General features: G+C 35.0%; 1 protein-coding gene across 2 annotated transcripts in view; it reads right to left on the bottom strand.

The window, feature by feature from the left end:
* Positions 1-385: 385 nt before the first annotated feature.
* The window catches only part of LOC308270539 (uncharacterized protein C12orf50 homolog), a gene marked incomplete at both ends in the record, with an annotated part of 32,421 nt that continues 8,375 nt past the window's right edge, over positions 386-24,431 (bottom strand). Inside the window, 10 exons of one of the 2 annotated variants that reach the window (XM_080706458.1) lie at positions 386-411; positions 3,947-4,039; positions 5,661-5,864; positions 6,125-6,229; positions 7,484-7,600; positions 8,847-8,954; positions 12,712-12,822; positions 15,651-15,764; positions 15,849-15,926; positions 16,910-17,068. In XM_080706458.1, the coding sequence (XP_080562584.1) occupies positions 386-411; positions 3,947-4,039; positions 5,661-5,864; positions 6,125-6,229; positions 7,484-7,600; positions 8,847-8,954; positions 12,712-12,822; positions 15,651-15,764; positions 15,849-15,926; positions 16,910-17,068 (1,115 nt within the window). The remainder of the gene's footprint in view (positions 412-3,946; positions 4,040-5,660; positions 5,865-6,124; positions 6,230-7,483; positions 7,601-8,846; positions 8,955-12,711; positions 12,823-15,650; positions 15,765-15,848; positions 15,927-16,909; positions 17,069-24,431) is intronic. The other variant, XM_080706459.1, reaches the window with a different exon arrangement.

Below are 24,431 nucleotides of genomic sequence, written 5' to 3'. Positions count from 1 at the left end.
CATAAAAAGTATTGCTAAACAGAGATCAAAGGCATAATTTCACTCCTCAATCTGTGCAATCTAACTTGGTTTGTGATTAAAGAATGATTTTAATTGTCAAACTTTCAAATTTTATTAATATTGTGGTAATGCGTTGAATAAATTCCAAACCTACATAAATACACAGGCAGCTGTTTCTAATTTGCATTTTTATCAGTTTTGAAAGAGCACAATGTACTTCCTGCATTCTATTTTCAGAATTTGCATTTTATCATCTTTGGCTATCCAGTATATAGTATAGAGTACTTGAATATCTCATTCTTTGAATTTTCATTTTTGATTGTAAATCAGATGATGGCTGGCACTTATCTCTTTTCTCATTTTTCTCTTCTCTCAACCTCCAAATTTATTTGCTCCCATTTCTTCTTGGCTCTAATAATAAAATATACAAAATATTTCATTTTTAGCCTTCATAGCATCAATATTTCTTTTCCTAATTACTTTCCATAAATTAAAAGGTGAAACAAAAACTAAGTTTACAGTTTTTATTCATAAATTTTCAAAATGCCATTTGAACTTCATCAATGTCTTTTCAATTTACTGAGTATTTCATTTAGACAGAGGGGTGGAATTGAATGGAAATACTATGTATGTCTTCACTATAGAACATCTATAATGAACAGAATGAGCATTCTAACAAATGGATACAGAAACCTCCGCTCACACCAGCTACATCCTTCTAAGAAAGGACACATGGAAGTCAGCACAGTTGTACACACCTGTATTACTGGTACTTGGGAAACAGAGACAGAAGGATCACAGGTTCAAAGCCAGCATCAGCAACTTAGCAAGTCACTCAATAACCTAGCAAGACCCTGCTTCATAGTAAAAAAAAAATAGTAATAATTTATAAAGGGCTGGAGGTGTAGCTTGGACTTAGGATGCTTCTCGGGTCTAATCCTCAGTACCACAACAGATAAAAAGAGAAGAGGGAGGGAGGGAGGGAGGGAGGGAGGGAGGGGAAGAGAGAGAGAGAGAGAGAGAGAGAGAGAGAGAGAGAGAGAGAGAGAGAGAGAGAGAGAGAAGAGAGAGAGAGAGAGAGTGAAAGAGAGAAAGATGTGGCCTCAAGGGAAGGCTAACAATAAGAATGACATTTCTAATGGCCTTCAGCTCCTGCCCTGATCTCCACAAACCCTCATCATTTACAATCCTATGGCCTTGGCTGCCAGAGCCTCAGAGGAACAGAGTAGTGGTAATGTGTGTTTTCTCTTCCTTCCCTCCAGCAGTCCATCTGTCCCCTGGGAAGTGTTAAAATTGCTGCTCTGTGCTTTAGGAAGGATATGTGGGGAGAGAAACATGAGCTAATCTTTCTCTTCATATTCTGCCAATGAACATCAATTGGAAAGGATGAGTCTCAGAGTTATCTATCTCTCAGTCGAGGGCTAATATGCAGACAAACTTTATTATATAACATATTTTTATATTTAATGTCTTGAATCCTTGTCTCCCTGCTTCCTGATGGGAAAAACATCTGGTTCTTTACACATAAATTCAGTTCTATTCAGTGACTTCTTAGCCACTTCCATATTTCAGTCACATTTATCTTGGAAGCTTTTTCTCAGGATTTCCTCCCTATCCCACCTCCTAGCTGCTGATCCTAATTTCTGGGACTGGTACAGGGTAGAATGGTTGCTGCCATGTGACAGCAAGAAAGAGAATGTAATTTCAACAGGCCTGACAGAGCTAGGTTTTGAACAGTGACCCAGATAATCTAATCTAAAATTTCTCAGACTTTAATGTGCATCCTCGTCAAGAGAGATGATTTTAAAAATGCAGACTTTGAGAGCTGGGTGTGGTGGTACACACTTGTAATCTCAGCATTTGGGAGGCTGAGACAGGAAGATTGTAGTTTGCAGACAGCCTCAGCTACTTAGTGAGGCCCCTTGCAACTCGGTTAAACCCTGTTTCAAAATAAAGAATAAGCTGGGCGTGGTGGCACACGCTTGTAATCCCCACACTTGGGAGGCAGAGACAGGAGGATCGCGCTGGTTCGAAGCCAGCCACACTGGCTTAAAAGACCCTGTTTCCAAATTTAAAAAGTATAAAAATAGGTCTGGGAGTGTAGCCCAGAGGTAGAAGGGCTTCCAGGAACCCCAGTACCACCAAAATAATTAATAATAATAATAATAATAATAGAATAAAAAATAGGGATGAGGGTGTAGCTCTGAGGTAGAATGCCACTGGGTTCCATCCCCAGTACTGTGAAAAAAAAGATAAAGACTTTTATACAGCAAGTTTGATATGGATATTACACATTTCCAACAAGCTCCCAGATGGTGTTATAATGACGGAACCTCAGCCTTCAGTTAAAAAGGAATTTGGTCAGGGTATTCTAGTTTGTTTTCTATTTGTCTGTCTTTTTGGCAAAAGCACACTGTTGATATACAGCTAAGTACCAACTCCCACTCCAATAAGACTCAACAATAGTCTTTCTGAGGCTCTTCAGTCCTAGTCAGAAGACCTCAGGTAGAGTCCACTCACAGGTCCTCTCTCCCAGGAACTCTTCCATTTGAGGCTCACAGGAATGTGCAATGTTCTTCCATGCAACCCTGGAACTTGGAAATGTCATGAAGCTGTGTCCTGCCCATGATTGCCTTCCCCTAATCCTGAGAACAATGGCAATTTCTCTGCAAAGCTCTTCTCCCTAGGTTGCCTCTGGGAAGGGCAATGTTGCACTGCATGGGCGTGTCATCCTGTGCTGCAAATGGGATGTTTTAGACCTTGAGTGACCCTCCCTTCTCCTAAATCATTCTAAGATTCATGCTTAAGTGTCTGGGGTGGATGGGGCAAAGGCAACTGGAATAGAAGAGCAATCACTGAGACAGAGTAAAAGGAGGAGCATATCCTTTAATATTTCAAATACCATCCCTGCTCATAGAAAATCACAAGAGAAAAAGCTCTAACTTAACAATGTCTAGTTTCACCCAAAGTTTTCACTAACTCACTCAGTACTCAGCCTAAATTATTTGAGACCATGGGAAAAACCACACAAAGCCAAGAAAAAATACAGTCAATGAAATAATAACATCTCAGAGTTCTTTCGCAGTACTATGTGATTTGAGAAAAGATGGAGAAAAAGAAAAACTGGTGTTTCCAGTGTATAAATACATACACGGGTCTGGTTACTGAGTCACAGGTGCATTAAAAAAAGTTTCAAGAAGGATCAGTTAATTATTTTGGAAAAGGGAAAGTGTCTCATCTGGATATGTTCTAGTTCCTTCCATGAAGTTCTGTCATAAAAGCTTATAAATTTCAGACTATTTTGAAAATTCTAGGCTACTTATCTAGACAAAAGTTGCCTACCTGAATTTTTTTCTAAAAGACTTAATTGTCTGAGAAGAAACTGAAATCACTTTATACTGTGCGGTTTTCTAAATAACTGAGCCATCCCAGGACAGGTTAGGAGAAGATATAGAACTATTTAGCAAAGGAACAGGTCCTGAGGTCAGGACTCCTGGAAATCTCCTTATGTGCTCCAGGATCCTCATGCCCTCCAAGCACAGTAAGTACTACAATAGGAAGAGCCCATTTACTTGGTACCTCCTGGCTGAGATAACTCAGCCTGGATGCGCTGTGAGCCTGTAGCAGCCTATATTGTCTATGATAGATAAGGTAAGGCTTTACTATCTTATTTGTGACTAAATATCATTTCTTTTATAGTATAACAAAGAATGCAACCTGAACATGTTTCACAATCGCTGCAATTGATAGGCAACAAGTAACACAATAAAACAAAGTAAAATTAAGTTGCTAGTAGACAAGGCAACTACTAATTCCAAACAATTGTGTATATAAATATATCTTGAAAGTTATAATAATGTTCATCTCTAAGTGTTTCTTGAACTTAAAAACTTGTCGTTAATTTTCATAATTGCATGACACCTTAAAGTCATCAGTAAATATTTACCTGGATATATCTTTTCAGTTTTTGAATATGTTTTTGAGAAAGGAATTCTTTTTCGCCAGGCTGAACCATTATATGATGTAGACATATATTTGTCTGAAAAAAGAAGACTGCTATCAATTATTTCCTAACTTTAAAATCATATTCCAAGAGTGTTTCAAAATTATACACATCTCAGCAGTGAAGCTATTCTCCAAGCATTCCATTTTACCATTTCAAAGGTAAGGCATCAAGAATACAAGTGAGTTATTAAGACCAGTTAAGTTATCATCGAATGTGGTTACAAATCTCTTAATTGGCTGTCTGTTCCTCCACTAAGGCTCTCTCCCATGAGGCTTAGTCAGAGGATAGGATGAGAATCTGGATGCAGTATTTCACTGCCTCGCATTAAGATACAATATAAGATTTTTGCTAATGTTTATAAAGCTTTATTTAAAAAGAATGTGTTGCAGCCCAAGTCCTGTTACCTCCCATAAAATGACTCCTGTGGTCTCAGTGATCACTTTGCCATAGACAACACATGGCACCCGGAAGCCAAAGCATTTCTATACTGACTCAGTCCTTAAATACAAAGTTTTCTGTGCCATTTCTACATTTCAACTGTTGTCTAACAATGCTGTATTTGTGTTTTCAAGCAGTACTGTGAAGCTGTGGTTCTCTGGGCACAGTTGATAACAATACCAACGATTTGCTTTTCTTCCTGTCGCTGAAAGTGCAAAAGCAATGTCGAGTGTAATTGCTGGTGCGTCCACAAAATCCTAAACCCTGGCAATAAACTGTTCTAGTACTCACTGTATCTTTCTTATCCTTCTCATTCACAGTAAAATGTTAAAATAATAAATGTGATACTAGAAATAATAATAAATAAAACTAAAGGGCAGTTTCTCCTAAGAATATCATTATACATCCACTCCATGTATCAGTTTTCTGAAACAGAAAAATAACTTAAATAGAGATAACAATCATTAAATTGTTTTTTTTTTTAAGAAAAGAACTCAAGATAGAATCTTGACTTAGGCTTCCAAAATTATTAAAATTTGGATCTCCACTAACGACACGCTGAACATGAAATCTTAGATAATGGCATGGTCTTTTGTTAAGAGAACTCTAGCCCAGCTTCAAAAGAGCAAAATCCATCTGTGACAGAGAGAAAAAGGGATTTGGTTCTCCCCTTACCCCTGGCCTTGTACTCCCTGACATATACTATGACTTTGCCTATTACATGATGAAATGATTTAGAAGCAATCTGTGCATGGTGGGAGAGATGAGAGGTTGTCAAAAATATTGCAGTTAACCCCCACACTAACCCTTTCAGAAAGTAATCATAAAGGCCTAAAGAAAAGCCAAGGAACTAGCCTGACGGTGATAATTGAACAATGCAGTTAGTAGAACAAGAAAATGTCAACCATTTAGAAGCAGTCCTCCCTGGTGACATAAAGCTATCCAGGGGGAACAAAGTGCAGTGCTCTGAGACAAAACTCTAGGGAGGTATGATGTCGAGTCATCGGGACCCAGCATGGGTTTTCTTCCATATCCTTTAAACCATCCACACAACTACAGATGGAAGACATTCTCTCATGAGTTTCTGAGATGTTATAGTGCTGATGGCTCAGGAAAAGAAGGAAGGGGTAGCAATGAAGATTAGCCAATCCATCAGCAAACTCCATGGGAATGCTAGCTGTAAACAAGAGTAAACCATACCAGTATAGAGCCTCACCTGGACAGAGGTTGAGTTTGGGTTCCTTGTTAGCATCAAATTTATTGTAAGACCTGTTTGTGGGCCTGTTGCGGGGAGGTGCGTTCAATGGGACAGTCCTGACACCATCTCTTTGAACATGGATATAGGCTGCATTCTCAGGATTTCGGTTTTTATTATTGTGATGGTAATTCATTTTATTTTTGGGATTTGGAACCTGTACTGCTAAAAAAAAAAAAAAAAAAGTAGAGGGAAAAAGTTAGGAAAGAACAAACTTGTTTCACATCCATAAGTCACATATTCCACTTTAAGTATTTGATAATCTGGTGGAAGGCAATGTAAGCTAAAAGAAGTTTAGAGGAGTTGGATTGAGAGGTAAAGTAACATTTGTGTTACATGATAGAGATTTGTTTTTCAGAAAAAAATTGCTATCTAATCATCTTTCTACTTACAATCTAGAAACATCAAATACATGGAGCCTTTACCTCTTCGCATTCCAGAGCCAGGAAAGTTCTTTGGTTCATCATAAATCCATTTTCTTTTCTTCACACCTTTAAAATGAGGCTTCCTCACTGGCTGGACATTATTCACTTGGAGAAGAAACAATTTTTATAGTTTTTTTAAGAGATGCTTTTACCTGAAAATTACTTGTAGGTGCTAATTACAGATCTGTGCATTGACCCCAATATTTTATTCTTTAGGAAAAAAAAGTGATTTATTTTTAAGTGCAAAATATCTTTGAAATGGATGAGAAAACTTTCAATAAGTAACTTTCCAGGGGGGGGGGCATTTCTCCAACAGAATATATGGACTCTATAAAGAAAATAAAATTACATTTGAAATATTTAACACTATTTTTAATATTTTAAGGTTATTTTAATTGTTGCTCTCAATATAAATCTTTTTTATTCTCTTATTCCAACTACTAATTCATAATAAGTTGTATTAATATAAAATATATTTAATTTTACTATACCTTTAAAAGGTCTTAAGAAGTTGGGTGTACAGGTAATTTTGTCAAATAAAACCAATTAATCAGAATTTGTAACCTCTAAAATCATACATTTTTTTTTTTACTTTTTACTTGAATATTTTTACATCACAAATTTTATACGCATTTTCAGTTTTCCAGATAAGTTTAAAATAATTTTGTAGCTAGGAGCACTCTTCAGAGTGATAAATCTGTCTTCATTCAAGCTCTCAACCTCAGTTCAGTGTTAAGTCCTCAGCGAAGCTCTTATTCACTGCTTCTCCCGCAAAGATCATGTCCTGTCTCCATACCCATTCTCCCAGGCCTGGAATTTGGGGATTTTATTCTTAACAAGTGCCACTTCACTAAGAAGAGCTTAGTGAAAGGCATTAATGGTTCTTTTTAGGTGTCTCACTAGGAACCAAAACTATTAAAGTGGTTCAATAAATGAAATAAGGAGCAGAAAGAAAGAGGAAAGGACTCAAGGAGATTCACAAGTCTTAGTTGTATCAATAGAAGTAGTTCAGAATGTCAAATATCAGAAATAAGCCACATCAAAGAAAGTAACTCAAAATGCAGTTAAAAACTGCCACTGATTTCACTATGGGCAAAATATTAAATGTTATGTCAGTCAATCTTCTGAGAAGTTAGTATATTATTAATTTTGACATCTAAATTAAACTAGTGGGAAAAATATAAGGACCTATTCATCGTCAGAGTTAGTACAAGAGTGTGGTCATTCATTCTTTGCCCCAAATAATTATTTAATCATCTTGTTTTTTTCTTTTTAAAAATTCTATTTCTAATAAGCAAAACAAATCTTAAAGAAGACAAACATATCTGAAGTCTAAAAGTGATAGAACTAATGTCTCACTTGAGGAGGGATCCTCTCTGCACTTCATACCAATATTCTCAGTAGCATTTAATACGTGTGCTGTAGGTTCTAGTCGGGCCGTTAGAGAACGCTTTAGATGAGAACTGTCCCTGTTGTCTTTTAAAGTGAATAAAGAAAATAAAATGTCATTATTAGTAAAAGAAACATTTCAGTTGATATTTCACTTTTCAAACATTATATGATGTTTGACCTCTTTCAAAACATACATGTATTTTAAGCTCATAATGCATCAGTAAAATTTTCTACTTGTCACTGTTGCTCAAATATCACTGATAAAACTTAAAAATCGAGGACGACAGTCATTATTCTCAATGAATAAATGACATAATAGAGGCAATATTTATAATCTCAGCAAACAAAAGAATTAAAAGGTGATTAATTTTCTATCTAATGGGCCCAAATAATTGAAAAATAAGAACTTTCACTTGCTGTATGCTTTGGAGTAGGACTATCCACTAAACTTTCCACAATAATGAAGATGTTTGAAATCTGTTCTGTCCAATATGGTAGCCATGTGTGACTATGGAGAACTTACAATGAGGCTCGTACAAACAAAAACCTGGAATTTAAGTTTATCAACTTTAATTAACTTCCATTTCGACAGTTACATATAGCTGGTGGCTACTGTTAGTATAGTTAAGACTTTCTTTGATGGATCGGGCAAAACCTTTCCATCTCTGAATAAGAGATAGAAAGATTTCCATATAATTTTTCATTAAAAACTTGACATTTGACACACCTTTTTCCTATGATTAAGGATATTTAATGATGTGGAAATAGTAGATTGCATGGGTTTACATTTTGAAAGAGAGAATGTGAAATCTTCAAGTAAGAGGACAGCTGTACATTTAGTCTGAGACTGCAAAAGTTACCAGCAACGAGGACCCTAAGCATAGTAGAGGCAGCACAAAACTATAGAGGATGTATGTTATTGTATATCTTGATTACCTATTATAAGTAATCACAAGAATAATACTCTTCACAGTGTTCACAAAATTTTGACAGTGTTTTCTGTCAAAATTCATCATTTTGCTATATCTTGAGAAAGAAAACTGAAAAAGGACTGGATTTTGTAATACCATGTAAGAGAGCCAATAACATTAGAGCTAGCAAGACTCTTAGAAATTATGCAGTCCAAGAGGCTGATTTTTCTGGGTAGGAAGCTAAAGCTAAAAAATGTTAAGACACTATGGTTAAACAACTAGGGACAGAGACAGGTCTAGAACTTCTTGACTCTTATTCAGTGTATATGGCAATTTATTATTTTCCATCTTATACTGGTTTCTACAGTAACCAAGTTTTATGTTTAATTTATCTGCCCAAATTACTAATAATTCATTACCTTTAATATCAGAACATTTTGGCATGGTGATTTCTTTCTCTTCAGTTAAAGCTTCACTTTCATCTACTCCAAGAAATATGATTCTTTGTGGAACGTAGCAGTCACCCCCTGTGACAAAACCTTACTGTCAGAGGCAACAATGGCAGAAAGTGGTATAAACCTACCTCTACCTTATCTCTTTGTCCACATTTATTTAAATACTTCTCAGCAATACAAACCCTATGTTAAATATATCAGAAATGCTCAGATTATTATGATATGACACTAGAAGGTACCAATAAAAGTATTAGAAATAAAAGAGAAATACAAAAGATGCTTAGATTCATACAATATATATTAATGCACATATATTTGAATACGCTGTATATAAATTTATGACTGAATAATAGCAAGAAAATGCACATATTAAAAAAACTTAATTTCCTTTTAACTTATAACACTTTTTAATTCCACCTTTTAGAGCTACTCAGAGTAAATTTATCTTCCATATAAAATCTTCAGATACATGAAGGCAGCTTTTATGTTCCTTAAAGATCATTTATTTTCGCACCAAAAATACCCATAGTTGCTTTAAATATTACCTACTTTAAAATTTTTCAGGCCCTTTCTACAAGTTATCTTTTCTTAACATTTAATATTTGTTTCAAATAACTTTCTATAAAAATAGCAACCAAATGTGGTCAAACCTGTGGAAAATTCAGTGGAACTAATATAACAAGAGTTGATATTTATGGAGCATTTTTCTGTGTGTCAAACCCTCCACTGAGTACTTTAAATGACTTATAACATTTAGTTATCTTGCTATACTACTCTTAATAATTCAATGTGGGTTTACTTGGCCATTTGGCAGGGGAAACACATTACTAAAATATTTTCAAATATGCTGGCAAGAAAAGCACTTTTGTCCTTCCTTACAAAATTAATCACCCCTTACAAGCTACGCCATGTCAGGTTTTGCTCAGCTGGAAGAAATGCCACCATTAATGTCTGGAACCTAAACATAAGACTTTACATTTATCTCTGTATCTTCTTAGGTATGGCTCATTATTCTATCATCACACTAACATTCAGTATTTGCAATCTTTTTTTTTTTTTTGGAACTAGGGATTAAACCTGGGAATACTACCTCCAAGTTATACTCCAGCCCTTTTATTTTTTTTTATTTTGAAATAGGATTTTGTGACATTGCGGAGGGTCTCTCTAAATTGCTGAGGCTGGCCTTGAACCTGCAGTTCTCCTACCTCAGCCTCCCAAACACTAGGATTATAGGTTTGCTTGTGCCAATGCACCACACCTGCTAAGCACCTGCAAATTTTACAAACATGGTTCAATTTACCCAGTCATTTAATAATCTAAACATATAATGATTTATTGTACAAATGTTTACCAAATGCACATCTTGTGCCAGATATTTTTGCTGAGATTTATCTGTAGTGACTGATTATGCTACAGAGATTTATCTGTATTGCTTGATTATATAGAGTTTCTGGCCTCATGAAGCTTACACAAAACCAGTGACAAAAATTTCAAAAAGACTAATGATATCTGCCATGACTAAGTGGCTTATATCAGAAAAATTTCCCTGTCAAAAACAATTAGAAACTAAACAATACAATCTTGTTGGAAAATAACCCAACACATAGGACAGAGCAATTGGATACACACAAGCAAATTTCACATTCACATTTACTCTGGCCTTTAACCCTGAATGAATTAAACTCTATATTTACTATAGCTTTTCACATAAAAAAATTTTTTTGCTAAACCAGGTGTGGTGACACATACTTGTAATTCCAGCATTCGGGAGGCTGAGACTGGGGGATCGCGGTTCACAGCCAGCCTCAAGCCCTTCACAAGTCAGTGAGACCCTGTTTCAAAATTAAAAGGACTAAAAAATAGGGCCTGGGGTGTAGTTCAAAGGTACAATACCCATGGGTTCCATCCCCAGTACCAGGAAAAAAAACTTTTTGCTGACTCATCATGCAGGAAAATACATCCTAAATACATCCTAGAGAGGGATCAATCAAGTAGACTAAAAAAAGGAGTCTTTTTTTTTACCTACCTAAGTGGCATAAACCTGAGGGGGAAATTTGATAGCAAAAGAAAGAAGAAAGTTCCCAAAAAATATTTATAAAATGGTATTGCTCGAATACTTGATTTCCATGTGAAAATCGGACTCTAGAAAACCAGAAGAAAAAAAAAAAAAAACACAGTATATGGTCAAAGATTTCAGCAGCTTCACATTGTTTGAGAAGCAATATTTGGAGTTCAAGCTTCCCAGAATAGACAAACACTCAGGCTTTCCACTGAAAATCTAGGAAGGTCATGTTTTAGGACTCAAGAAAATCTCTTGAAAGGAATGTCAAATAATGCATAGATATCTACTACATCATTTCTTATTAAGCCTAAGCTAGTCCTTGATAGAATCGAAGTGGCTTGCAAATAGTCGAGCTACCTGCAAAAGGAAAAGTTTCCCTATGAGATAACAACCTCATTCATACTCTCTATATTTTTATTCTTAGTGTATAGCATCTAATTAAAAATTAGAAAGCATACTAAAAACAGAGCAATTGAAAAGAGGAAGATGAAAGATATCCAAGCATTGTCTAGTAAGAAGTTAGAAAAACAAAAAAAAAATGGCACAGTTAATATCAAGAGAGAAGACTCATGAAAAGATCAAATAGAAATTGAGAATTTAATACATGGAGTTAAGAGCAGAAATGAGAATTGATGAGAGGGCCAGTAGATTAGCAGACGGGATCCAGCTTTATCCAGAATAATCAATAAGAAAAAGAAAATTTTGAGTTATCTAGAGATATATAAATATATTTTGACAAGAGGCCAAAATGGTCAATAAGCCATGAAAATGTATTCAACATTATTAACTATTAGGGAAATAAAAATAAAATGCAGTGACAGTCCTGCATTTTATAAGCCCCAAGTATGAAAGCTATTACTGACATTACAGCATAAAACATTTATTTTTATATAAAAGCACCAATTTTTCAGTGGTTGAAAATAATCTTTTAACCAAAGTCATATGAATTAATAATATTTTACCAAAATACACAAATACAGCTGGTTAGGTGAACTGAATTCCAACTTTTTTTTGCTCTTTGTATAGAGGAAAAGCTCACGGCTTTTTTTAAAGGAAACCAAACAGTGACAACTAATCCCAAACTGTTAAAAACATAAAAAAAAAAAGGAGAGAAAAGAGTCAAACTACTCTAGCGCCAGAGGGGGAAAAGTAAACAGAAGAACATGATTGAAACAAGAACCACAGAAAGCATCACCAACATGCCTCAGACTCACTGATTCTTATTGGACCTGTTCTCAGTCTCCTTCCTGTTTCTTACATACATTCTCCCGGTAGTCACACTCTTTTCCTTCATCCAAAAGTCTCTCTAGCTTTTCAGTACAAATCCTTACATTTTCTGTAAGGGGATGGATTTTATGAAATGTTTATGCTACAGAACATAATTAGGATGAGGCACCTTGGTGCAAATGATTCAAAGAGCTGCCTTAGTGTAGTCTTACTCAAAATATTAAACATTTTCCTTGTTTATAGCTCTATGATAGTATATTATTTTACATGCCTAATATATGAATATAGCCTGGAGTTGAGCATGCACACACACACACACACACACACACACACACACACACACACACCTCATAAAATTATTGAAAATACAATGTCTTCCACACTGAGCAGAGATTCCCACTAGCCTCTTAAAGCATTTGATTTTGTGATTTATCAGCAACCTCCCCCCAACCATATCACACACGAAATAGACAAATACTGTGATACAAATTAGTTGTAGTGAGGATATATCCAGAATCACCCAGTTATAAACTAACTCACCTCCATTTTCAAAAGCAGTAATGTCAGTCCTTGGCTTCCTATCCAATGATGTTTTTACCTCTCCTTGCTTTTCAAATAGGCTAAATTTTGTTGGAACTGTTAAACCATCCCCTAGAAATGAGGAGAACAGTAAACCCAGGAGCCATTAGATGCTTAAATAAGATTATGATAGCATTTATGATAAAAAGTAAATATCTTGAAAGTAAATAAACATTATTTGCACAGTGATCAGAACAATATGTAAAAATATATAAATTGTAAACAAATTTTATAATTGTAAACAAAGCAACTAAGCAAATTTATTCGACTTAGTTTACTAATCAAATGCCAATTTGAAAAGTTTAAGCATTCTAACGCTATTGTATATGCATAATGTATTTAGTTTATTTGAAGTTTTGCATGTAATGAATTTTATAATATTTGTTTTGTTTTTATTTCCTCACCATGAAAAATCAAGTAAAGGCATTAGAGTCCCTACTGACTAAAATTTTTAAATGATACCATGATAAGTAGGTTGTTCTTTGTCTATTTTTACATCTCTCGATAACTTTCTTCCAAAATAAACTAATAAAATCATCATAAAAGACACATGACAATCTAATGCAATGTGCATGTTTTTCGTTGGATCCTACACCAGGAAAAAATGTAATCTAGCAATAAAGATTAAAGGCATAATTGATAAAATTGTAAGGTAAAAGGCTATAAGTGATAGTATTGTATCAGTGGTAATATCCCAATTTTGATATTTATACCACAGTTATGTAAGAACAGAGACATATCTAAATGCATCCTCAGTTCATTAAAATAATAATAGTAATGTTCACATTTAGATGAGTACAATTTTAAATGTGGTAAAATGCTGACATTTGGGAATTCAAAAGCATATACAAGAAATAGTTAAAACTTTAAAAATTAAAAGATTTCAAAAGCAAAATACATATTATTGGATTTATAGTCCATTATTTTTAATATTTATGGCTAACTTGTTTACTTTTCATTTGTTTTGTTTTGACTTGTTTTCTCCTGTCTGAGTAGTGCAGGCCAATAGAAGATACAAGGACAAATCCTCACACTTATAGTAGTTGACTCATGACAAAGGAGACAAAAACATATGCAATAGAAAAGATGACCTTTTCAACAAGTTATTTTGGGAAAAGTGGATATCCATACATAGACTAATGAGACCAGACTACTGTCTCTCACCATGCATAAGAGTCAACTTAAGGTGGATTAAAGACCTAGAAACTAAACCAGAAACTTTACAAGTACTGAAAGAAAACATAGAAACCAATTCTCCAACAGATATTCAAGGTAGAGATTTTTTTTTTTTTTTTTTTTTTTTTTTGGTGGTGTTGGTACTGGGTTCCTGGACTCCCAGACCTATTTATATATATTTTTATTTGGAAACAGGGTCTCTTAAGCCAGCACGGCTGGCTTCAAACCTACGCAATCCTCCTGTCTCTGCCTCCCAAGCGCGGGGATTACAAGCGTGCGCCACCACGCCTGGCAGGGTAGAGATTTTTTTCAATAAGACCTCCAACGCTCTGGAAATCAAGAATCAATAAATAAGATAGCATTAAACTAAAAGCTTTTTGAAAATAAAATAATCAAGATTCCAAAGAGAGGGCCTTTAGAATGGGAAGAAATTCTTGCCATCTAATCCTATGATAGAGGACTAATATCTAGAATACACACAAAAAACTTATCCCTAAAAAAATTAAAAATGGGCAATTGAACTGAATAGACACTTTTTGTGTGTGTGGTACTGGGGTTCCTGGAAGCCCTTCTACCTCCGGGCTACGCTCCCAGACCTATTTTTTATATTTTTATTTGGAAACAGGGTCTCTTAAACCAGCGTGTCTGGCTTCAAACCTGCGTGATCCTCCTGTCTCCACCTCCCAAGCGCGGGGATTACAAGCGTGCGCCACCACGCCCGGCAAATAGACACTTTTTAAAAAAAGAAATACAAATGGCCAGCAAATATGAAAAAATGTTCAACATCATTAGCAATCAGGGAAATGCAAATCACAACTACCCGGAGATCCAAACTATCCTTCCTTAGATGATTCTTATTGTCTTTAATGCTGTTCTAGCATCTGATGGTCCATTGCTGCCACCTACTGCCATGTGTTCACACAGTTTGCCAGGCATGGATGAGCAAAACAGGTAGGTAGTTTACAAGTTCTGTCAGGTACTCATCCTGATCCTTTGGCCGTACCAACTATTCATATCTCTCTCCTCTCCTCTTCTTTCTTGTTCCTCAGAGGAGCAAGAGGGAGATTTAATTATCTCCTAAAATGTTTTTAGCTTCACCTTAACAATAAGAAAACTACATAAACACATGGCATCCATAGATTTCTCTGTGTATCTGGTTTTATATCCAGAGCATAATGTTCCTGTTTTTCCCTCAAGGGCAAAATGTTTACCAGTGGCAAAATCAGCTTCACCAAAGGAAAAGTTCCATGAAAGAAAGCAGAGCCTGAGATTCATTCAACAGAATTGCCCTGAAATTATTTCGTATATGGAAGATACACATTTGACAAATATACCCTTCTTCTATCAATATTGTCGCTCAGGGATCTTCCTTTTGTCCTTCTTGGATTACATTATCTTTTCTGTTTAGAAAGAAAACTCTAGTCCTATTTCACAAGGGGACTTATTTCATAGGCAGATAATGTGTTAAAAGCAAATTACTTACAGGATTGCCGTGTGAGGTATGTTTTGATGTGTATTCAAATGGTAGCTTCTCTAGGAAAACATTAATAGTAGCTTTTCATAGGAAATTTGGGTCATCCAGTAAAAGCACTTCTCACTCTCAGGTCTGATGTATTATTGATCAGTTAATCCTACTCTAGTGTACATCATACTAAATAATTCACTTTCTATCACACCAAGTATCTCTTACAAATCACTTTGAATGTTGCCTTTTTGTCTCTTACCTTCCTGCAATTCGCTGCTATTTTCCAAAGGCTTTTCTAACTCTTTTTCCACTGTAGGAGCTGTGTTTTTGGATGATGAACTATCTGGAGGAGTATGAAATCTATAGTATTCACCTAATTTTCCCATTAAAAAAAAAGAATGGTTAGTATGTGTTTCATATCATGTAGTAGAAAATCCACAAATGTTTGATTTCTTACCTGATTTATAACACATCTCTTTTACTGCTCTTTTTTCTTCGATTTCCTCAGGAGTCTTTGTCCACAAACTAGAAGCATCTACAGGATATATGTTTTTTAAATTAAATTGTCCCACATCCAAATAATCTGAAAATGTGTAAATCAGAAAGGAAAAAATCCAAATATTGTTTCTGTGGATGGATTATTCTTTTTCAATTTTTGAAATCAAGAAATTCACAAAATGGTAAATGTTTCTTATTGTTACTATCTTAAATTTAGAATCAACCCAAAGAAAAATAAATGGTTAATTATATATTATGTGTCTTGAAATGAGAAGCTGAAGACAGACTCACAGGCTGAGATGGCATGTGGAGGAGTTTGTAGGCATGAGAGACGTGGAACTGTAGCTGACTTAAAATGTAATAAACAGTTCTGTGTATTCCTACACACAGAAAGAGTGGTGACCTGTAACCCACAGGAGGACACATTCCAGGGCAGGAAAAGAGTGAGAGTTTATTTTTCTACACATTTATCTTGTATGTCCACACTGGCTGGCAGTACTCTGCTGTGATGTTATCAAAGAAAAAGAATAGACTAAAATCCAGAAGAGCCAGGGTTCCTAACCCTGTTCATAGTCTTAGGCGGATTACCAGAGATAATCCAGAAGACAAAGCATTATAAATTATAGACATCATAAATTTTTATAATTCTAAGGACTAAGTATAAGGCAAATAGATGATTAATAGAAATGTAAACAGATAGGCACATATACATCAATGTATTTTTAAATGGTTGTTATATGTAGATAAAGTTATTATATCTCTACAAGCATCTGTATATACTTAAACATGAGATCTGTCTCCCAGCCATCATATAACCTTCCAATCCAAATGATCATAAGCATATGTAGATACAGAAGAAATCAGAACATAATGAGTTATATTTATTCAATAAAATTAAAATTTCATCTCCCAAATCTGCCTTATATGTTGCATCATAAATCTCTAATATCTAAACAAGTATGTAGAAAATATTGTAAGATTTTAGAATGTGTCCTGTAATCTCATGAAAGCTTTACTAACCATTTTGTTCCTCTCCTTCCTCCTCCTCGTCCTGAAAGTTCGTTTTTAAAACTAAAGGATGGTGAATGGGTCGTGATAGAGTCTCCTGAGGTTTCAGAGGTTCCTGACTCTGGTTTGGGGATGGAATTCCTTCCTGACTTTCTTTCTGAAGTGAGATATCTAGAGAGAAAATGCAACATTTCAGTCTGATCAAAACATGTACTGTGATGAGCATATTTCATAACCAGCCATTGCTTTTCTAATTAAATGTATATTTTTGTTCAAGTATGTTTCTTATATTTGGAAAGATTATTAAACTAATCTAAATATCAAAATCTTGCCTGTAATCATAGAAAACATTCTGCTTCATAAACTTCAGATATCAATTATAGTCATCACCTAGTATTTTGTACCTTTTTGCACTCAACTTATGATGATTCAACTTGACAATGGCATGAAAGTACTAGGCATTAAGCAGAAATCATATTTCAAATGTTGAGCCTTTCCCAAGATAATGATAAGCAGTACATATTTCCTTGCAATGATGGGCAGGGCATCAGGTTGCCACTCCAACAGTACTTAACCGTGTACTGCATTGCTAATCTTTGATAGGTTAGGTTATTAAATACATTTTTAACCTGCAGTGTTTTCAAATTACATGAGTTTATTGGGATGTGATACCAGTGTAAGTCAAAGAGCATCTGTAAATGCAAACTAATTATAATCACCATAATCTTATAGTAGATCGGGAGATAAGAGTAACTTTACCAATCAGATTATAACAAGGACAGAATCATATAATCAGGTCTTATTATGTTAGAGTATTTCCCAAAGAGGATCTACGTGTGTGTGTGTGTGTGTGTGTGTGTGTGTGTGTGTGTGTGTGTGTTAAGGAAAGCCTTGAAAGTGAGAAGTATGATACTTTGAGAATCATCTACTGGCCAGATGCTTGACAAATTAGGCAAAACTTTAGGTCCTATTTAAATGCACTTGAACCTGTAAAACTAACCATAAAATAAGAAAAAATCAAAGATAGCCAACATATGAATCTCCTAAATTATGAATTTTAATTTCTTTTGTTATCCAGATCCATGATTATAAAATCTGGTTAATTATTAAGTGTATATTAGAATGTATTTTAAGAGCTTTATTAAAATATGACTCACATATCATATAACTCATCCTTCTAAGTATACAAGTCAATGTTTTTTTCCCAATAGTTTTGAGTATATGCAATATTGTATGACCATCTTCACGATCAATTTAAAAAAATCTGATCACTCCAAAAACTAAACATACACTGATTAGTAGCTAATCAATTCCTCCCAACATCCAATTCCACATAATCATTAATATATTCCTGTTTCTATAGATTTGTCTATTCTGGATATATTATGTAAATGAAAATGTTTAGTACAGGACTTTTTGTGAATGACTTTTTATCATGTTTTCAAGGTTCACCTATGCTGTTGTATGTAACAGTGCTTTATTCCTTTTATAATCAAATAGTATTCAGTATAGAGCCAGGTGTGGTGGCGCACATTTGTAATCCCTGCGATTGGGAGGCTGAAACAAGAGGATCGCACAGGTTTGAAGCCAGCCTCAGGAACTTAGTGCGACCCTGTTTCCAAATAAAATATAAACTAGGCCTGGGAGTATAGCCCAGAGGTAGAAAGCCCTTGGATTCCACTCCCAGTACCACCAAAAAAAAAAAAAAAATCGAATCCAGCCTTAAATAGCATTCAGTGTACAAATATACCACAATTTATCCATTTACGAAAGCATTAACATTGGGTTGTTTCTATTTTTAGTTTGTTACTAATAATGATGAGATAAGCATTTATATATATATATATATATCTAGTTATCTATTTTCACAGTCTTTGGTATGTATCTAGAAGTGGAGTAGCTGGAACATATTTATAATGACTCCATGCTCGGCCTTTTGAGAAACTGCCAAATGGTCATTCAAAGTAGATGCACCATTTTATATTCCTACCTGCAGTATATAGAGATTTTGATTTCTCTACATCCTTGTCAACTCTTGTTATTACCTATTTAACCAAAAACTTTCCAAATAAAATTGTCCTAGTGGGTATGAACTAGTATTTTATTTGGTTTTGATTTATATTTCCTCAATACTAATCATGATTATCATCTTTTCTTCAGCCATTTATTACTCAAATTGTTTGACCATTTTGTAATGTGGTTGTCTTATATATTCTTGAGCTGTAAGAGTTTGTGACATATTCTAGATGCAAGTCCTTTATCACATATATGATTTAAAAATATTTTCTCCCATGCCATGTGCTACCATTTTACTTTCTAGATGATTTGTTTGAAACAAAATGTTTCTAATTTTGAAGTTCAATTCATTTTCTCTTTGTCTTTTTGTATGTCTAAGAAAACTTTGTATAACCTAAGGTTTATTTTAAAGTTTTATAGTCTTAAATATCATATCTCACTCCTTGTTCCATTTTGAGTTAGTTCTTGCATATGATGTGAAGAAAAAGTCCAGCTTAATTTTTTTGCATTTTTTATTGTGGCTGTACCTGCTCAGAGTAGAGTGGTGAGAGACGAAGGAGGTGGCTCAAATAACGCAAGCATGATTCTCACTTTGTAGGTTTTATTTTTTACTTTATTTATTTAGTACTGAGGATTGAACTGAGGAGCAGTCTACCTCTGAGCTATACCCCAAGTCCTTTTTTATTTTTAATTTTGAAACAGGGTCTCACCAAGTTGCTAAGGCTGGTCTCAAACCTGTGATCCTCCTGTCTCAGCCTCCTAGTATTGGAATTACAGGTGTATGCCACCATGCATAGATAGCAGGTTTTGTAAATATAACTGTATTTGCTGTGTGACCTTAGGGTAATTTATAGAAACTCGAGCTTTTTAATATATATTTTTTACCAACTGAGGTTATTTCATTGAGGTACATACAGGTCTGGGGAAACTTTCACATCATTCTGAAGCTATCCTATGGTCACATTTTTTTTTTTTTTTTTTTTTTTGGTGGTACTGGGGTTCCTGGAAACCCTTCTACCTCCGGGCTACACTCCCAGATCTATTTTTATTTGGACACAGGGTCTCTTAAGCCAGCATGGCTGGCTTTGAACCTGTGAGATCCTCCTATCTCTGCCTCCCAAGCGCAGGGATTACAAGCATGTGCCACCACACCCAGCCTATGGTCACAATTTTTTAAATGCCAATGCAATTACTCACAGGTTTTTCAAATTAAATGACTTTTTTCCTGTTGACTATTATTCCATAATATTTTTTTCGTGTGGTACTGGGGTTCCTGGAAGCCCTTCTACCTCTGGGCTACGCTCCCAGACCCATTTTTATATTTTTATTTGGAAACAGGGTCTCTTAAACCAGCAAGGCTGGCTTTGAACCTGCGTGATCCTCCTGTCTCTGCCTCCCAAGTGCGGGGATTACAAGCGTGTGCCACCACGACCGGCCCATAATATGCTTAAAACCTATGAAATCATCTAATGAAAGCAAATCTTCATCCTACTTCAAATAGCAAACCTTAGAATAACATGCTAGATTTAAATGTTCTTAGCAATTCCTTTAATCAATTTGTGATGTAATAAAATATGAGAGTGGATGACTTATAAAGAACAAATATTTCTCACACTTCTGGAGGATGGGAATCCAAGATCAAGATGGTATCCAAGAGGGGCTCCCTGCTTCCAAGATGGCAGCTTGTTACTGGGCCCTCTGGAGAAGAAATGCTCTGTGTTCTCACATGGCAGAAGATGGAAAGGCAAAAAGGTCTTCTCTCTGTGAAGCCTTTTTATAAGGGCTTGAATCTTACTCATGAGGGAGAAATTCTCCTGACCAAATCATCTCCTAAAGTTCCCCTTTCTCTTGATACTATTGTATTGGACATTGTTTTAACATAAATTTTGGAGGAACACAAACATCCTAATCATAGCATTCTGCCCTGGGCCTCCAAATCCATGTCCTTCTCACATATCAGATATTTTCTTCCATTCACATAGACCCAAATCCTGAATTCATTCCAGTACCAACTACAGTCTATAGTTCGGAGTAGCAGGTAAGAATCGTGTAAATCAGATACTTCTCCCTAGCTGTGAACCTGTGAAATCAAACAAGTTATATGCTTCCAAAGCACAATGGTGTACAGGCACAAGACAGACAGACATTTCTATGGGAGAAACAGGCAACCAAAATAACAATAATAAATCTATATCCAAACATAGCAAGGCAAACAGCATTTAATCTTGGAGATTACTATTAGTCTTCTTTGATTTCTCTGCCTTTTACATCCTGCGGTTGGGGTTTTAGCCCCAAGGTTTCAGGTGATCTTGTCCCCATGGCTTCACCAGCCCAACAGGCAGCTTTCAAAGGTTGTTATCCACTGGAGACTGTGCAGTTCTGGGGTGTAAAACTGGCCCCACCCTCACAACTCCATTAGTCACCACCTTTGGGCACACGCTATAGTGACCCTTCCCACATGTCTCCACCAGTCATTGCCCTGATTGATGGGAGCTTTCTTCAATGGCCCAGTTCTCTGTCTAAGCCCTGGAGCATATTTTGACATTCAGGTAGAAGTAACAATGCTTCCATAGCTCCTCACACTTGCACATCTACAAAGCAAACACCATATGATCACCACCATGGCTTATGGTGGAGAAAAATGAGCTGTACCTGGGCCTCCATGCACCACAGCTGAGTGGCTGTGCAGTGCTGCACTTACATGCAGGGAGCAGAGACTTGAAGTGGTACAAGGCAGCAAATGCTGAGGTCCCATGGGTAACAAAAGTCCTTCTTTCAACATGGTTCTGTCCCCCAGGCCTTGGCACTTGGGGCCTGTGATGGGAGGAATAGTGCTGATAATATACATTCTTACATTGTTTTTGAGAAATAGACTCTGGCTTCCTTCTATACATATTAATCTCCTTATAAAATGATAGCTTGATCCTACCATTGATATTTTCTCCTGAAGATAATTTTTCAATTTTTTAACCTGAGAATTTTCTAAATCTTTAAGTTTTACTTCTCCTTTAGTTATAATTTTTTTTTCATCTCTCCTAACTACAAATAGTCAAGAGATGCCATTTAGTACCCTTAGCACTTTGCTTAGATATTTCTTCCACCAAATATTATACTTTTATCCACTTTTAAAGCTCTGCCTTCTACAAAGTTTTAGCACATGGATACAATTCAGCCAAGTTCTTTACAACTTAAAAACAAAGAGGGCCCTTCCTCCAATTTCCAATAACAAATTCTTGGTATTTGTCTTAGACCTCATCAGAATGGCCTTAACCATCCATATCTCTACCAACATTCTTGTCATGACCACTTAATTTCTGAGAATATTTAAACTTTCTCCACAAATTCTCTTCTGAGTTCTCACCAGAGTTGCGTTTACTGCTCTATTCATAACAATATAGGCTTTTTCTAGCATTTGTTTCAGAATCCTTCTTTTGTTTCAAATCCTTCTTTTGTTTTCAGAATCCTTCCAGCCTATACCCATTACTCAGTTCCAGAACCACTCTCATATTTTTAGGTATTTGTTACAGCCACACACAGTACCAATTATTATCTTCATTTGTTCTCGAGGCTCTGAGACTGTTATTAAAAAAAATTACAGCCGGGTGTGGTGTCACACGCTTGTAATCCCAGCGCATAACCTGGAGGTAGAAAAGCCCTTGGGTTCCACCCCAAGTACTACAAATATATATATAGTACTACAAATATATATATATATATATATAGTACTACAAATATATATATATAGTACTACAAATATATATATAGTACTACAAATATATATATATAGTACTACAAATATATATATATAGTACTACAAATATATATATAGTACTACAAATATATATATATAGTACTACAAATATATATATATAGTACTACAAATATATATATAGTACTACAAATATACATATATAGTACTACAAATATATATATATAGTACTACAAATATATATATATATAGTACTACAAATATATATATATAGTACTACAAATATATATATGTATGTATATATAATATATATATATATATATATATATATATATATATATATATATATTATCTTACATTTCTGGCGGCTGGAAGGTTCAAAACAAAAGTTTGGTGTTGGCTCTATGCTCCCAAGATGGCACCTTGTTATGTATCTTCTGAAAGGTATGAATGCCTCATCCTTACATGGCAAAGACAGAAGAACAAATGGACTGAGGGATGAGCTCTGAGTGAAGCTTCTTTTCTAGGGGTTTTAATCCCATTCATGAGGGAAGAGCTTCCATGACTCAATCACTTTTATAGTCTCCCACCTTTTAATTATTTTACAAAAGAGATTAAATTTAAAAATAGAAACAAGGTTATCTGTTCTCGTTTGTATTCATAGAAACCCAGATCTTTTCTTGGATTACATATCCTCTCTTATTTTGTACTTTATCTTTTTATCCTTTTTATGGTAATTTATTTATTTATTTATTTATTTATTTATTTATTTATTTATTTTTTGTGGCACTGGGGATGGAACCCTTCTACCTTCAAGATACACTCCCAGACGTATTTTATATATATTTTTGGAAAAAAGGTCTCTTAAGCCAGCGCGGCTGGCTTCGAACCTGCGTGATCCTCCTGTCTCTGCCTCCCAAGCGCGGGGGTTACAAGCGTGCGCCACCACGCCCAGTTTTATGGTATTTTAAACTAATACAAATTTTAATTTTCTTGTAGCCAAATGTATTTGTCTTTTTAAGGATTAATATTTTTTGTTTTCTTATTATCTTTCACAGACTTAAAGTATTGGGCTTTACATTTTTATATATAATTGGCCTAAAACTGATTTTTATGTGTAAGAGAAGAGTCCATTTTTCCTTGTTAACTCAAAAAATCATCTTTTACCTGTTATTCAGTCATGCAAACTGATTTAAATCAAGTGTCCACCTATGCAGGGCATCAGTTTACAGCTCTCCATTCTGTTCCATTTGTCAATATTGGTAGCCCTTAATCAATACTACACTGTCCTAATCTCTATTTCTTCATAGGCCTTCATATCTGGTTGAACAAGTTCCATCATTTTATTTTTTTCACTATGCATTTCAATTAAACCTTAGAACCTGTTTGAACTTTGTTTGAGATTTTAAAATATTTAATAGATTGTAGGTACTGGATCATTATTGGGATTTATTTTATGATTTTTGCTTAATTGTACATATTATGTGAGTGTGATTATTTGATACATGTCTAAAATGAGTATAGATCAAATTAGAGTAATTAGCATTTTTATCTCCTTATGATTACATTTGGAGACTTCAAGTTTCTCCTAGTTCCATTATGTTAATTTCAATGTCACTGGATGAATTTAAAAGTTATGAAACTTTTATCTTTAAATGTTGGTGACTAAATGTTGGAAATTGTGTCCTTTGTCACTATTTAAACTTATAATGAAAAAATTTAACTAAAATGTTTTAGGGGGTAGGTAGTTCATCAAAAAGACCATTGTTCAATTATACTTTTCCCTTCATCACATTAAAATGCACATCA

Source organism: Muscardinus avellanarius, assembly GCF_963383645.1.
Source record: "Muscardinus avellanarius genome assembly, chromosome: 11".
In the NCBI taxonomy this organism is placed as follows: domain Eukaryota; kingdom Metazoa; phylum Chordata; class Mammalia; order Rodentia; family Gliridae; genus Muscardinus; species Muscardinus avellanarius.
The sequence above is the reverse complement of the archived record's forward strand: the minus strand, read 5'-3'. Positions and strand labels throughout refer to the sequence as shown.